The sequence below is a fragment of the Dipteris shenzhenensis genome, chromosome 30 (genome assembly GCF_047967505.1).
Source record: "Dipteris shenzhenensis isolate YYH24624 ecotype China chromosome 30, Dip_SZ_1.0, whole genome shotgun sequence".
Taxonomy (NCBI): Eukaryota; Viridiplantae; Streptophyta; class Polypodiopsida; order Gleicheniales; family Dipteridaceae; genus Dipteris; species Dipteris shenzhenensis.
In genome coordinates, this window is record NC_141625.1 from 42659383 (window position 1) to 42671941 (window position 12559).

The 12559-nt window shown below is 43.5% G+C and overlaps 2 protein-coding genes across 6 annotated transcripts in view; both read right to left on the minus strand.

Moving 5' to 3' along the window:
• LOC147882156 (Protein kinase superfamily protein) overlaps positions 1-12559 on the minus strand; it is a 125136-nt gene that overhangs the window by 87953 nt on the left and 24624 nt on the right. For all 5 annotated transcript variants that reach the window (XM_087401571.1, XM_087401572.1, XM_087401570.1 and 2 more), the window contains 2 exons: positions 9998-10033; positions 584-627 (listed from right to left, as the gene is read on the minus strand). In XM_087401571.1, the coding sequence (XP_087257697.1) occupies positions 584-627; positions 9998-10033 (80 nt within the window). The remainder of the gene's footprint in view (positions 1-583; positions 628-9997; positions 10034-12559) is intronic.
• On the minus strand, positions 4223-5512 carry LOC147882157 (uncharacterized). The gene has a single exon (XM_087401249.1). It carries the CDS (start codon positions 5510-5512, stop codon positions 4223-4225), a length of 1290 nt encoding a protein of 429 aa, XP_087257375.1.

Consider the following 12559-nt stretch of genomic DNA (forward strand, 5'->3'; position numbering starts at 1 on the left):
AGAGGGAGGGACTATCCAAAGATTAATCCTACCCCAATCTTTCAGGATGAAATCCATAAGAGCAGAGAAAGGAACCCTAAGATGCCCCGAGGTAAAGATCCCCATCCAAGGAGGGAGAGCAAAGACTGTATGCAAATAATGTTTCCAAGGCTGATGTCTTGGCAAAAGCCCTTGACCAGAAGCTTGCAAAGCAAGGCCTTGCACTACAAATCGCAATCCCTAAATACTATGGCCGTCTTCTTGCCTGGGGAGAATCAAAGTCTCCCAAGCCACAATGGCTCTTGTATTTAGTGAACCATCAAGCCCACTCCACAAAAAATTTGAGGGGATTCGGGCACAGCAAGGCAGAAGAGAGGCAAGAAGCAGCAAGGAAGGAGAGATGCGGGAGGCTGCAAGGAAGCAGGCAGGTAGGAGGCAGCAAGGGAGCAGGGAGGCAAGAGGTAGTGCAAGTAAGAGCTTTGAGACATAAATTTCCATCATTAGGTGAATTGACAACAAGAAATCATATAATAGCTCCTATAGCCACTTTCAACTTAGAATGCATTGAATTTTATTTTTGGAAGCTAGTTTAAGATAAGCATACCGGAACCGCAGGCCATTTTGAGCTTCTGCTTGATAATCCATCTCCTGTAAGAAATAATAGCTTATGTATAAGTGCAAGATTCTTGATCAGAAACAAAATTTAATCCAAATCTCCATAAGAAAATAAGAAAAAGAATGAGAGAGAAAAAGTATTTTTCTCTCTCAACTCATTGTACAAGGTTTCTTTTAGTCTCATATACCCTTTGGTCTTCCAAAGACTTTTAATAAACTCTCTCTCTCTCTCTCTCTCTCTCTCTCTCTCTCTCTCTCTCGTCCCAGCGCCTGGATAGACTAATTGATATGATTATGATTCTGTTAGCATAGATTAGTACTCAGCAAGGGTCCTAGCCCACTGAGGCTTTTATGAGTTCGCTTTTCTGTGCACTTTGTCCTGTAGGCCTGCGAGGTCTCCCATGGACGTTGATATATCTTTCTTTCTTTCTTTCTTTCTCTCTCTGTGTCTGTTTATAAATGTTTAGAAGGCCAGTTGGTATCCTATCTGCCCACAAATCCAATACTTAGAGAAAAAAACTCTTCGAGCTCAAAGGATGGGAGCTGACCAGGCGTCACCTTGTGAATGGCTCGTCACTATGTGAGGCTGCTTTGGTGGCATAAACCCTATGATGGAGCACTGGTGGCTGTCGACGTGTGCAGTCCGTTGTGGTCTCCTAGCTATGGCTAGGGTTATGTCTCCAGTCTAGTGAGCATGGAGGGGAGGGGGAGGTCCCCTAATATGCCTCAGTCCCTTGGTGAGTCTATCGTATCTTTGGCTCAAGTCCTCACATAAGCTATCTTCATGGGTCCTGCTGGTCGATGCTGTCCAGCTGAAAAAACTCAATGATCATGCTTTGAGAGGAGTCTAGCTGTATACCCTGATCTCACCTATGTACCTGAAGCAACCGTTCCTTGCATCGAACAACCTCATGGATGAAGGCTGCCAAGCACCTTTGATCTTGGTAGGATAGAAGACTGGATAGGGGTCCAAAACTATCCTTGAAGAGGCAATGATAGCAACCTCTGATCTCATAGTACACGGGTATCTGAAAGCAAAGTGCTCCTCTGACTCAATTTCCTAGTGATCGCACACAATGCAGATCTGACCCTCTGTGGGTATGCCCTCCGCCAACCACTCTCAATACGACGTCAGTGTGATGACACACAAAACTGTCCGATAGATATCCTCAAGGAGTGGGGGAGGTGAATCCGTGTGTATACTGACGGATCGATGAAGCCCTCTGCTAAAATGCGCAGGCAGTGGTCTCTGTAAAAATTGATCTTCAAAAAGAGCTCCGAAGGTGCCAGCCAAGTTTACCTCTTGGATGACCTAGTTTACCTCGTGATCTGTAAACGGGATGGAAGGGGCCTCGACGTTGTACTGGAAGGGAGGTAAACTATCTATATGGAGCCCCAGGCTCTCAAATCATCTGCATGTGCATGCATACCAACACGTATGGTCGCCCTCTACCGCCAGTGCTATGGATGAGGACAAGGCCAACCAAGGAAGCCTATGTCATCGTGTGTTGCAGGAGCCATATTGTCTAATGGGGTAGAGATACGTGATAACCTAGAACATTGTCTTGAGATGTAGTAGGGATGCTCCAAACTTAGCTAGGACTATCTGATGTGGGACTGAAGGTGTCCTACAAATCATCCATGAAAGCATGAGAGCCTAAAGCCTCTCAACTCGAGCCCAATCTGTCTCTGATAAGTCTGGCTCCCAAAAAGGGTTGTTATACATACCTGCTGTGCTGACCAAAGAGTCAATGAGAAGGGTTTTTGTCCGAGGGTCCTGGAAGTGATCGTATCCCAACTCTTGTAGGTTCTCGGCACTGTGCTTCCTCCGACAACCAGACGGCCGTACTCACGTATGGTCTCTGCCTCACTCGGAAGGTGATGCTTAGTTTCGACTCGGAGTGCTAAGTCGAGAGGTGGGAGCCACATTCGAGTGGTGTGTGAGAAACTATGTAGGGCAGCCTCAAGGAGAGAGCATGTGATCAGGGTGGCTCCATCCTATTATGTTGTAAATTCTCTGAGTAAATCGGAGAGACGTGCAAATTATTGGGGTGTTAATTTGTAATCAAAGTGCATCTCATAGTAAGAAGTGTGTGTGGATGGTGTCCTAGTGTGTGATGTAGGCAGTGGTGTGGATATACTAAAAAACAAATAGGTGTGGTGGTGAGATAGAAAGTCAATAATATGTGAAGTGAAGGGCAAGAGATCCCATGAGATAGTCGACTACACTGGAGTTCCCCCCTCCCCCAATGTGGGAAACAAGTGAGCCCGCTTGAGGAGGGCCAGCGATCCAAGCCCATGAATATGGTGACAAGCAAAAGCTCCCTGCCTAAGAATGATACACGTGTGCCCAACCAGGGTGTCTTGCTCTGCCCCATGGTCTGTTTGCTGTCTTACTTGCACAGCATATGGAAGAAGCCTCAGATCCTTAGTTGACAATCTCATGCGCTTGTCCTTATACCATATCACCTCCTAGACAAAGACACCGCAGTGTAGAGGGATAGATCATCCAGCCACACACTTGTCTAGCAATCACATGAACTCCCTGTCATAAAAGCGCGTCATTGTGTTGGAGAAGTTGAAAAAGTGCAGGTTCCAGCTCTAGCCTCCACTAGGATGAGATTTGGGAGAGCCAACATTAGTTGTGCCTCGCTCCCCTCACCCACATGGGACAGCCTATCCAAGACACTTGTCCCTCCCATGTTGTGAGAGAGATGGAGTCTAGGGAAGACATCCCACCAATCAACCCCAATGACAGCATTTATGCCAAGGATCGAGACATCTTTATAGGCTCCAAACATCTGGTCATTAGATACCTAGCCTAGGGATGCTAGAGCAGCTTCCTCCCATCGACTCTCTACATTGAGGTCTCAATAGAGAAGGCGACTCAAATCCACATCAAACTACTTAGCAAAGATGAGTTGTGTCCATGAGAGAAGAAATAGAAAGAAACCCACTTGAATGAGGCATGCCATGCCCCCTAATACTTCCTATTATTCCAGAAAAGGCCACATTGATGAAGCTGCTACCAACTCGGTGCATTGCATCAAACCACGAACAATGAGCTTGCCTAGAAGGGCCTTGCTTTGTATCTCTGAATCAATAACATAGGCAGGCTCCTCAGCTAGCTTATACATCTGCTTGTTAGAGTTTCACATCTCTTGTATGTACAATAGGGAGTGAGTGCTGCTATGTGGGTGTGCCCACCTCGTGTGAGGCAGATCATCAAGTTAGGAGGCTGCTGGACAGGTGCCAAAGCAGGGGCATGTCATCGCCACCCATTGCCAAAGTGCCGTGCAGGGGGGTTGGTTTCTCGATAGGGTCAAGGGCTGTAGGTGGGACTAGAGTGCCGCATCAGGACATCCTAATAGCCAGGAATTAACATCTTCAAGCGGCCTCGCGGGCCTATGAGACAAAGTACAATCACAGTAGATGCCGCAGTGGGCTGAAGCAATGGGTTCGCTAAGGCCCTTGCAGAGTGCTAAGAAAACACAAAGAAAATCATAACTCAAGACTCAAAACTCAAAATTGATACACACTTTTTTTTTGGTAAAATCCAGTGCATTGTATTTATATTGTCATAACTTTACAAGAGGGAAAGTCTCCAAGATGGAGAGTATCCCAAAGATCAGAAGCATAAAAAGAAAAGCTCAATGCAAGATGCATGTATATCACCCTCATGGCAGGCATCATATAAAGATTGCCGCAATGAGGCTCTGAAAGATTCATATGACTTTTGAAACTGGCGGCCCAAGTATGCCAAATTATGCTCTTCCCAGAGTGTCCAAAGAGCCCAATATCTCACCCACAAGAGAGAGAGTGAGTATTGAGATAAAGACCTCCTAAATCTGCCAAATAACCAAAAATGTTTCCCAAATATGTGACTCGGGAAACGGAGGCGAAGATGATCTGAAATTTTCCCAAGGAGGTTCCGAGTAGACGGGCAATGCCAAAGCAAATGAGGGACAATCTCTGAAGGAACGTGACACCGTAAGCAGGTGGGTGGTACAATGTGACGTTTGGCAAGTGTGATTCCCACTGACAATGTGCCGGTCATGCATCTCCAAAGAAAGAGTCTTTGTTTCAAAGGCATTTTACACCTCCATAATAGTCGGAGATTCTTCCGCCACCATGAAAGGGGCTGCCTGATATGCCACAGAGTATTAGCATATTGATGAATCCAAGGGGCAGGCTGAAGAAGCTTGTAGACTTTGATGGAGGTCAAAACAGGCAGAGGAATAGGACGAGAGCATGTAGCAGAGGGGTACAATTGCCAATCCATAAGCCTGTCTGTGTCAGCCACATGGGGAATAGGTAGAAAAGGATGCAAGAGATCAACAATTTTCTTCCATACCAATCTGTGATGCATTCCCAATGCATAAGAGGCAGTGGCCTGAGGAAAAGATAAGACATGGCCGTGATCATCTACCACATCATTGGTGTATCTAATTCCCAATTTCATGAGATTATATGCTCGAACCGGTTCCTGTAAAGCAAGTGGAATGTCAAAGATGGCACTCCAATGAATACTTTCTTTCCTCATTGAGTTTGTCCCCGAGTGATTATCAGGAGCCCATTTGACTTTAGAAAGCACTTGTTTCCAGTCCAGTATCAGAGCAGTAGAGAAAGGGCAGCCAGGAATCTTCCCTACAAATCTCCCAATGACAACCTCCCAATGATCAGTAGTCCAATGGCCATAAGCAGTTGTCCTCATGTTGACACACATGGATGCTATCATACAAGTCCAGGGCTGTTTTTGACGGAAAAAGGTATGGAGCATAGTCGCCTTCCTTGCAAGTACATGAAATCTGATATTTAGAACATTAAGTCCTCCATGCATCCTAGAAGAGCACACCATTTCCATCTTCAGCAGTCTCAATGCTTTCACAGTAGTTTTTGTCCTCCATAACAGCTCCATAGCTTGAGACATAAAGGCTAAGATATCTCTAGAGGACCAATGTAGCAAAGGCAAAAAGAACTGAACATAAGACATTACAATAGACTGTACTATTCTGAGCCTGACATGAAGTGGCCAAGTAGAAATTTTCCAATATTCCAATTTATGTTGAAGTCTTTGGAAGATCCATTTTAGCTGCTGCTTCCTGGTGATATGCCATCCTATAGGATATCCCAAATGCCTGACTACTTATTTGGAATGCACTATCTGACCAGGCCAGAGAATAGAATGCCAGTCACATTGTTTCAGGGGAAGCAATTTGGATTTGTCAAAGTTGACATGCAATCCCGCTGCTAATCCATACAATGATAATGTGGTCATAAGCATGCGGACTTCCCGAGGAGAGTTATGTGGCATAAAGAAGGAATCATCAGCATATGCCTGTGCCAAAAAAGATGCAGCCCCAGGGATTTTAAGACCGGTCATCTGTCCTGTGCTTGTAAGATGATCAAGATACATCAGGAGGGGATGAGTCGCAATGGCATAGAAAAGAGCACTAAGGGGGCAGCCCTGTCTGATTGATCTACCCAATATCCATGACCGAGATAGATGACTTCCGAGAATGCACTGGGAGGTAGAGCCAGAATAAAGCCAATAAATTGCATTTGCTATCTTGGGACCAAAGCCCAACTTTGTCATGGTTTGAGAGATAAAATCCCATTGAACAGTGTCAAATGCCTTAGTGATATCTACCTGCAATATGAGCACATCTTGATTCGAGTACTTAGCATATTCAATTGCAGTCAATGCATTGGAGATATTGTCATGGATTTGTCTTCGCGGCACAAACCCATACTGATGAGGATGAAGGCCCGCATTCAGTGTCCCATGAAGCCTATACACAATCATTTTGGCAATGAGTTTGTAAACTACACGCATCAAAGTAATAGGCCTCCAATCTGACATATGATCACATAGATTTTTTTTTGGCACAAGTTTGATTATGCCATGCTTCCAAAGGTGCGGCAATTGATTTTCTTGCCAGGCAACATTGATCATTTGTAAGAGAACATTTTTCAAATCATCTCAAAAAGAAATATAAAATTCCACCGTAAGACCATCCCAGCCAGGGGACTTGTATTTGCCGAGATGAGACAATGCATTATCAAGTTCCATGTCAGTAAAAGGTCTCTCAAATAAAAGAGCATCATCCATTTCCACTATCCCAGAAACATATTGAAGAAATTCAGTCCTCGCATCAGTCATTTGATTTGATGGGGAGCCAGGGGTAGAGAACAGTGTCTGGAAGTAATTTTGGCATTCATCTTGGAGATCAGAGAAAGAGTGCATCCAAGAGCCATCTAGCTTCCTTACCCTTAGACATGAGTTTTTCTTTCGAGTGGCATGCAGGCCCTGGAAGAAGGCTTTTGATGAGCAGCCCTTATCCATGAGGGGCTTCATTCTTGCTCTAATCTGCCATTTGCGCAATTTCCACTGATCATTATCAGTCAGTTTGATCCGGGCTTGTGAGAGGGAATCATTTTCTGATTCAGATAGAGGCCTTAAATGTGAAAATTCAGTCAACTGTTGTGCTGTCCTTTTTGCCCATTTGACCTCATTCCTCCATGTAGCCATGTGCCAGTTTCCATACTCCCTAATGACATTCTGTATACGAGAGACAAAGCTGTCCCAAGCATAATTCATGTCCTCCTGAGCATGCAAAAGCAAGGGATGAATTGCAAATCTGATCATTTGCTGGAAATATTGATGTCGAAGATAAGCCTGATTAACATGCAGTAATCTGCTGGAGAGAGTCGGCAAATCATCCAGTGGCATACCAAATTGCAGATTTATCCATAATGGGGCATGATCTGACAAGCCCAATGAGAAATCTATGAGGAGATGAAGGCTAAAATCTGCATATTGTTGTGGATAGAACAAATACCATCTGTCAAGCCTTGCCCAGTATGTTGTAAATGCATTATGATGAAAAGTATATCCGGGCACTGACCCTTGTAGAAGCAGCCATAAATCTTCAGCCTGCATAGAAAGAAGCATGCTATCCCATTTCTGTCTTTCCGATGAAAGCATATGAGATCTTGAAGTGGTGTTATCTCTCAGCAGAGGAGAATTATTAAAATCTCCACAGATAAATGCATTGGATCTCCATGGATATTTGCTTAAAGAATCCCATAGAGAAGCCCTCATGGCAGAGGTCTGGGAGGCATAAACTGATGCAAGCTCAAGAATGTCGCCATTGACATTACATTGTATGACTATCCATCGGCCACTGCTGTCATTGAATGCTAACTGAGGCTCCAGCTCATGTCTGACCATTATGCATACACCTGAGTAGGTAGTGGTACCAGCATAATATATATCATAGCCGCCAAAGTGATCATGATGACCAACCTTAGAGTATTGATTATGCTCTTGCAAACAAACAATATCTGGCTGCATTTTATGTACATAATTCCAGAAAAGCCTCCACTTTGAGACATTGCAGAGGCTCTGTACATTGTATGTAAAGCACTTAAGTGTTTGATGCATGAAAGAGATATATACAGGAAAGTATAAGTATGAAACAAGATATCAAAGAGGCAAAGCCTCTGCTTGCATGGGTTGCAGGCTTTCATGATCCATAAAAGAAATGGCATTCTCCCCTTCTTCAGAATCACATATGGGGATACCCTTCTTCAAAAACCCCACCCAATTTTGAAGGACAGGAGCTGAAGTAGAAGCCTGTCCTGGTAAAGGGAGAAGAAGCATCCCATTGCCGAGATTGAAAGGGGCGTTGCTTCAATACAACCACCTTCTTAGGCTGTTGAAAACCATCCCGATCTGTCCCCACAGATTCCTTCATCTTCTCTTTTTCTTTTTCTTTCCCTTTTCCAGCAAGTGATTGCACCTGATTAACTGGTTTAGCATTCTTTGCTCCATTTCGATTTGCTGCCTTGGCTTGCAAATTCTCATTCTTTTCCCTTGTCTGGGGCGGCAAGGCATTAGGAGGGGGTTGATGCAGAACCATTGGGCATTCAGAGGCTAGATGCCCAAACTTGTGGCAGGCAAAGCAAGCGCCTGCAAATACACCCCATTTCAAGTCAAAAAACTTTTTCCCCAATTGCACACCCTCAACTTCCACTGCAATAGAAGGAGGGGTAGGTGTGTCAGTGTCCCAGAAAATGCAGAATCTGTTACGATTTCCCATGGGGCGTGGAGGACAAATGACCTGTCCCAATGAAGCGGCCAGGACAGGCAATTCTTCATGCATATAATCCGGGAAGTTAACAACCTCAACCCATACAGGACAATGATGGCGTATAAGACTTTAATAATCCTTGTTGGGGGACCAAGGCATGGCATGTACCATCTGCTTTCCGTAGAAGAGGGGAGAAAGCTCAAGGAGCCTCTGGTTGCACAAAGCATCTGATAAGTGCACCTCATAAAAGCCTCTGGAGGCAAAATAGACACCCTCTACAAAACATCCTCCAAGGATAGACTTGATCCATTGCGCAACATCACTGGCGGCTGGGATTCTTCCTGGAAAGAAAATAATTACCGCGGTTTGAGATAGCTTCTTGAGAGGATTCACAAGGGAGGGCAATTTCAATTTGTATGTGACCTTCGGAACTGGTTTGCCCCATTCCTATCGTGACTGCTGAAAGTCATCCTTAAGTGTGTCAAACACATATTGAGCTTCCATAGTAAGCTCATCATCCTGTGATGCAGGCTGAGAAGGATGACGCTTGGCATCTGCAGATCTTTCTTTTCTAGCATATGTACAGACATATGTACAGACATCGGAACCCGAAGCCATGATTGAGATATGGCAAAGCAAGGAAGAAATAGAGTGAAAGACAAAGCAGACAGAGAAAATGTACGGAAAGGCACAGGGAGAAGGTGCAGAACTGTATGGCAGAGGCTGTACGGAAAAACTGTACGGAAGGCCTTGTACGGGATAGGCTGTACGGAACAGCAGGACGAACTATACGGAATGTACTGTACGGGCGAAGGGGTGCTGTATGGAAAAACCTGTACGGAGGATCGTACACGGGATGAACTATACGGAACAGCGGGAAGGCTATACGAGGGTTCTGTACGGACAAAGGAGTGCTCACGGAAATGTACGAAACTGTACGAGAAGAAACAGGGTGGTACGGGGAAGCTGAGGGCACTGAAGGTGTCGCGTCGTACAGAAGGGCTGACAAGAACCGTACGAACGTACGGAAAAACGGCGAGCTGTACGGGCCTGCACGTCGGGAGAGTCCGTACGGCGATCGTACGGACGTACGGACGAAGGGGGAGAGACCTGGGAGGGTATCGGGCGCCTTCACTCACCGTCGCTCGTCATCGTACTTGCACACACACACTTCTCTCTCTCACACACACACTGACAAACACACACGCACACACACACACACACACACACACACAGAACCTCTGCTCCACACAATCTGCAAAGTCTAAAAATTGATACACACACACACACACGGAGAGAGAAACTACCCGAAAAAGGCTCGATGCCCATTCATCCACAATAGCCTGCATGAAACTCACAAAGAAACAGTCACCAAATATGCATTCATTTGAATACTATTTTTAGAAAACACAAGTTTTTCACTACTTCATATGTAGTTAACAAGCTCTCCCATAGCTTTCTTTCTTTTAAACATTCCATCTATTGAGAAAAATACCAAAAAGATGAAAAGAAACTTGACAATAAACAATCTAGAAGGTTTCAAATCAAACTTTAATAACTTAACGATCCATGATCAAGTTAAATAAACAAAGTGTTACAGATCTGGTCTCTTAATCTTGAGGAAAAGGCATGCCTACCTTAAGAAATTTACAAAACTTGTGGTCCTACAAACACACAAAAAACTCATAATGTAACTGTTGCATGAAAGACTTCTTGGATTCCGTTTGGAAAATGATGAAAACAAAACTCCATGGGGTTAATGAATGATAAGTGATGGAGTGAACATGTAGTGAGGAAATGCAATGTAATAGGAATGAAAGACCAGAGAAGATGCGTGGAAAAGAGAGAGCAACAGAATTAGAAGTGGAGAAAGAAAAAAGGGAGAGAAAGAATAGTAAAAGATGACATAAGGGCAAGAGAAAAGCAGTGATATAGAAAGAAAAGCACTTTCAAAAATCAAGCGTATGACTAAAGGGGAAATATCCCTAGAGCTATAAAAGAACATCTCTTGTATATGATTTCTTGTGGAGTACTTTGGAGAGAGTCTCCCTCTTTGGTCTTCTGCAATTAGTCTAATTGAAAGGCCTCTCTTCATGCTCCATCATCTTGGTGTTAAAGCATAAGGTTTTCCATCATGCTTTGTTTATTTTCCCGATCCCGTTACTCTATTTGAAATATTAGAGCTTGAGAAGGAAGATAAATGTTTAAAGAGCAAAGTGTTGTTTCTAAGCTTCAATGAAGCTCAAACTAGTCACAATTGAGGCTAGCAACTCAAATACAAATCCCACATACATCCATACATGTACACACCCACACGTGCACAAAACACACACTCACACAAATATAAAACTATCCCAAGATAGGCAGGCACTGCAGCAATTCCAGAGAAGCAGAAGACCAGGCACAACAAGCAACCTGTAGAGGCCACATCATAGTACAAGATGGTGAACTGTGCATCAAAACAAGCTACGAATGCCTTTGAGCAAACACGCAGCAGCCTGCAAGCATCCTCATATAAAAAGTTAAGCCAAATTCATTAACAGTGGCCCAGCAGCACACACGTCTCCAGTGAGTGTGACGTGACAAAACTTTGCAGATAATGCAGCGCACACACGTGCCATCCAAAGTGCCCCTTCAATCTCTTCTACGCCTCCTTGCCTTGAGATATGCATAGAAGCTTTACTTCGTGCATATTTGGACTTGCAAGCACCCAAATGGTATGTGGGATTTCTCCCAAGAAATGAGCATGGGTGGCATTTCCTACAAGGGTAGATCAGGAGGGGAGAAAAGGATTGTGAAAGTAGATGGGAGAGTAGATTTTAGAAATCAAGATGGTCCTAAATTTGCTTGCGCAGTCAAACTCCTATTGAATGGATATGAAAAAGGAGCATATGTTCTTGAGTAACATAAATTCCCATTTGCTGATGAGTGAAAAGAAGTTGAGGATGCATATCTTAAGAGTGCTTTCGATTTGACAAATATCCCCTTGAAACTATCCTTGCCAATATTAGTTTATTAGCATCTCTCCTAATGCACTGAAAGGACTGAAAGATAAAGCTTCAAGACATTCCTTTCCACAAATAATATATATACCTTTGTAAGACTAGAATATATCCAATCATACAAATTTAGATTTTTTGTTGTTCTAAAGTCCGAAAATCTACACAGAAAATGAAAGGGAAGAAAAAAGAGGCAACAATAACTTTCTTGAAAAACAAAAGGAAGACATACTTAGCAAGCAAAGCAACACTTACGTCGTCATCAGTGCCCAAGCATAAGCAGCTATACTGGGTTTCTAAAGACCCACAGAGTCTCTTGGGCAAACCCAGTTCTTACTAAAACACGTCAAATAAACAAAAGAGAAAGAAAACAAGAAAGGAAGAAGGTGACTAAGCAAAAATAAACAAGCAAATCAAAAAACAAAATCTTCCAAAAAACAGGAATAAAATCTCTCTCTCTCTCTCTCTCTCTCTCTCTCTCTCTCTCATTTAAAACATAAAAAACTAAATGGACCCCTTACACTTATGTACCACTTCCTACAAAGACGCAAAATTACAATCCTAATTTAGAAAGCACATGCATACTCAATCAAACTCTCTTTTGAAACTTGAAAAAGAACGGGCTATTCAGTTCCCCACTTTTGTTTTCAGCTTATGTTCAATCATTCTAAACATACCTAAGGCCGATACACCATAGATAAAAGACTTCAAATCTAAGATTGTGCGTACTTTTTTCATTATTTTTCTTGGATTATACCTCTTGTGTATTAGTAAAGTGAGCAAATTACTACATTGAGTGATAAAAGACTCCTTAGCTGTACAAAGGCGGAAAAATCTATGGAATTGGGACGAAATGACTCCATGTTTTGC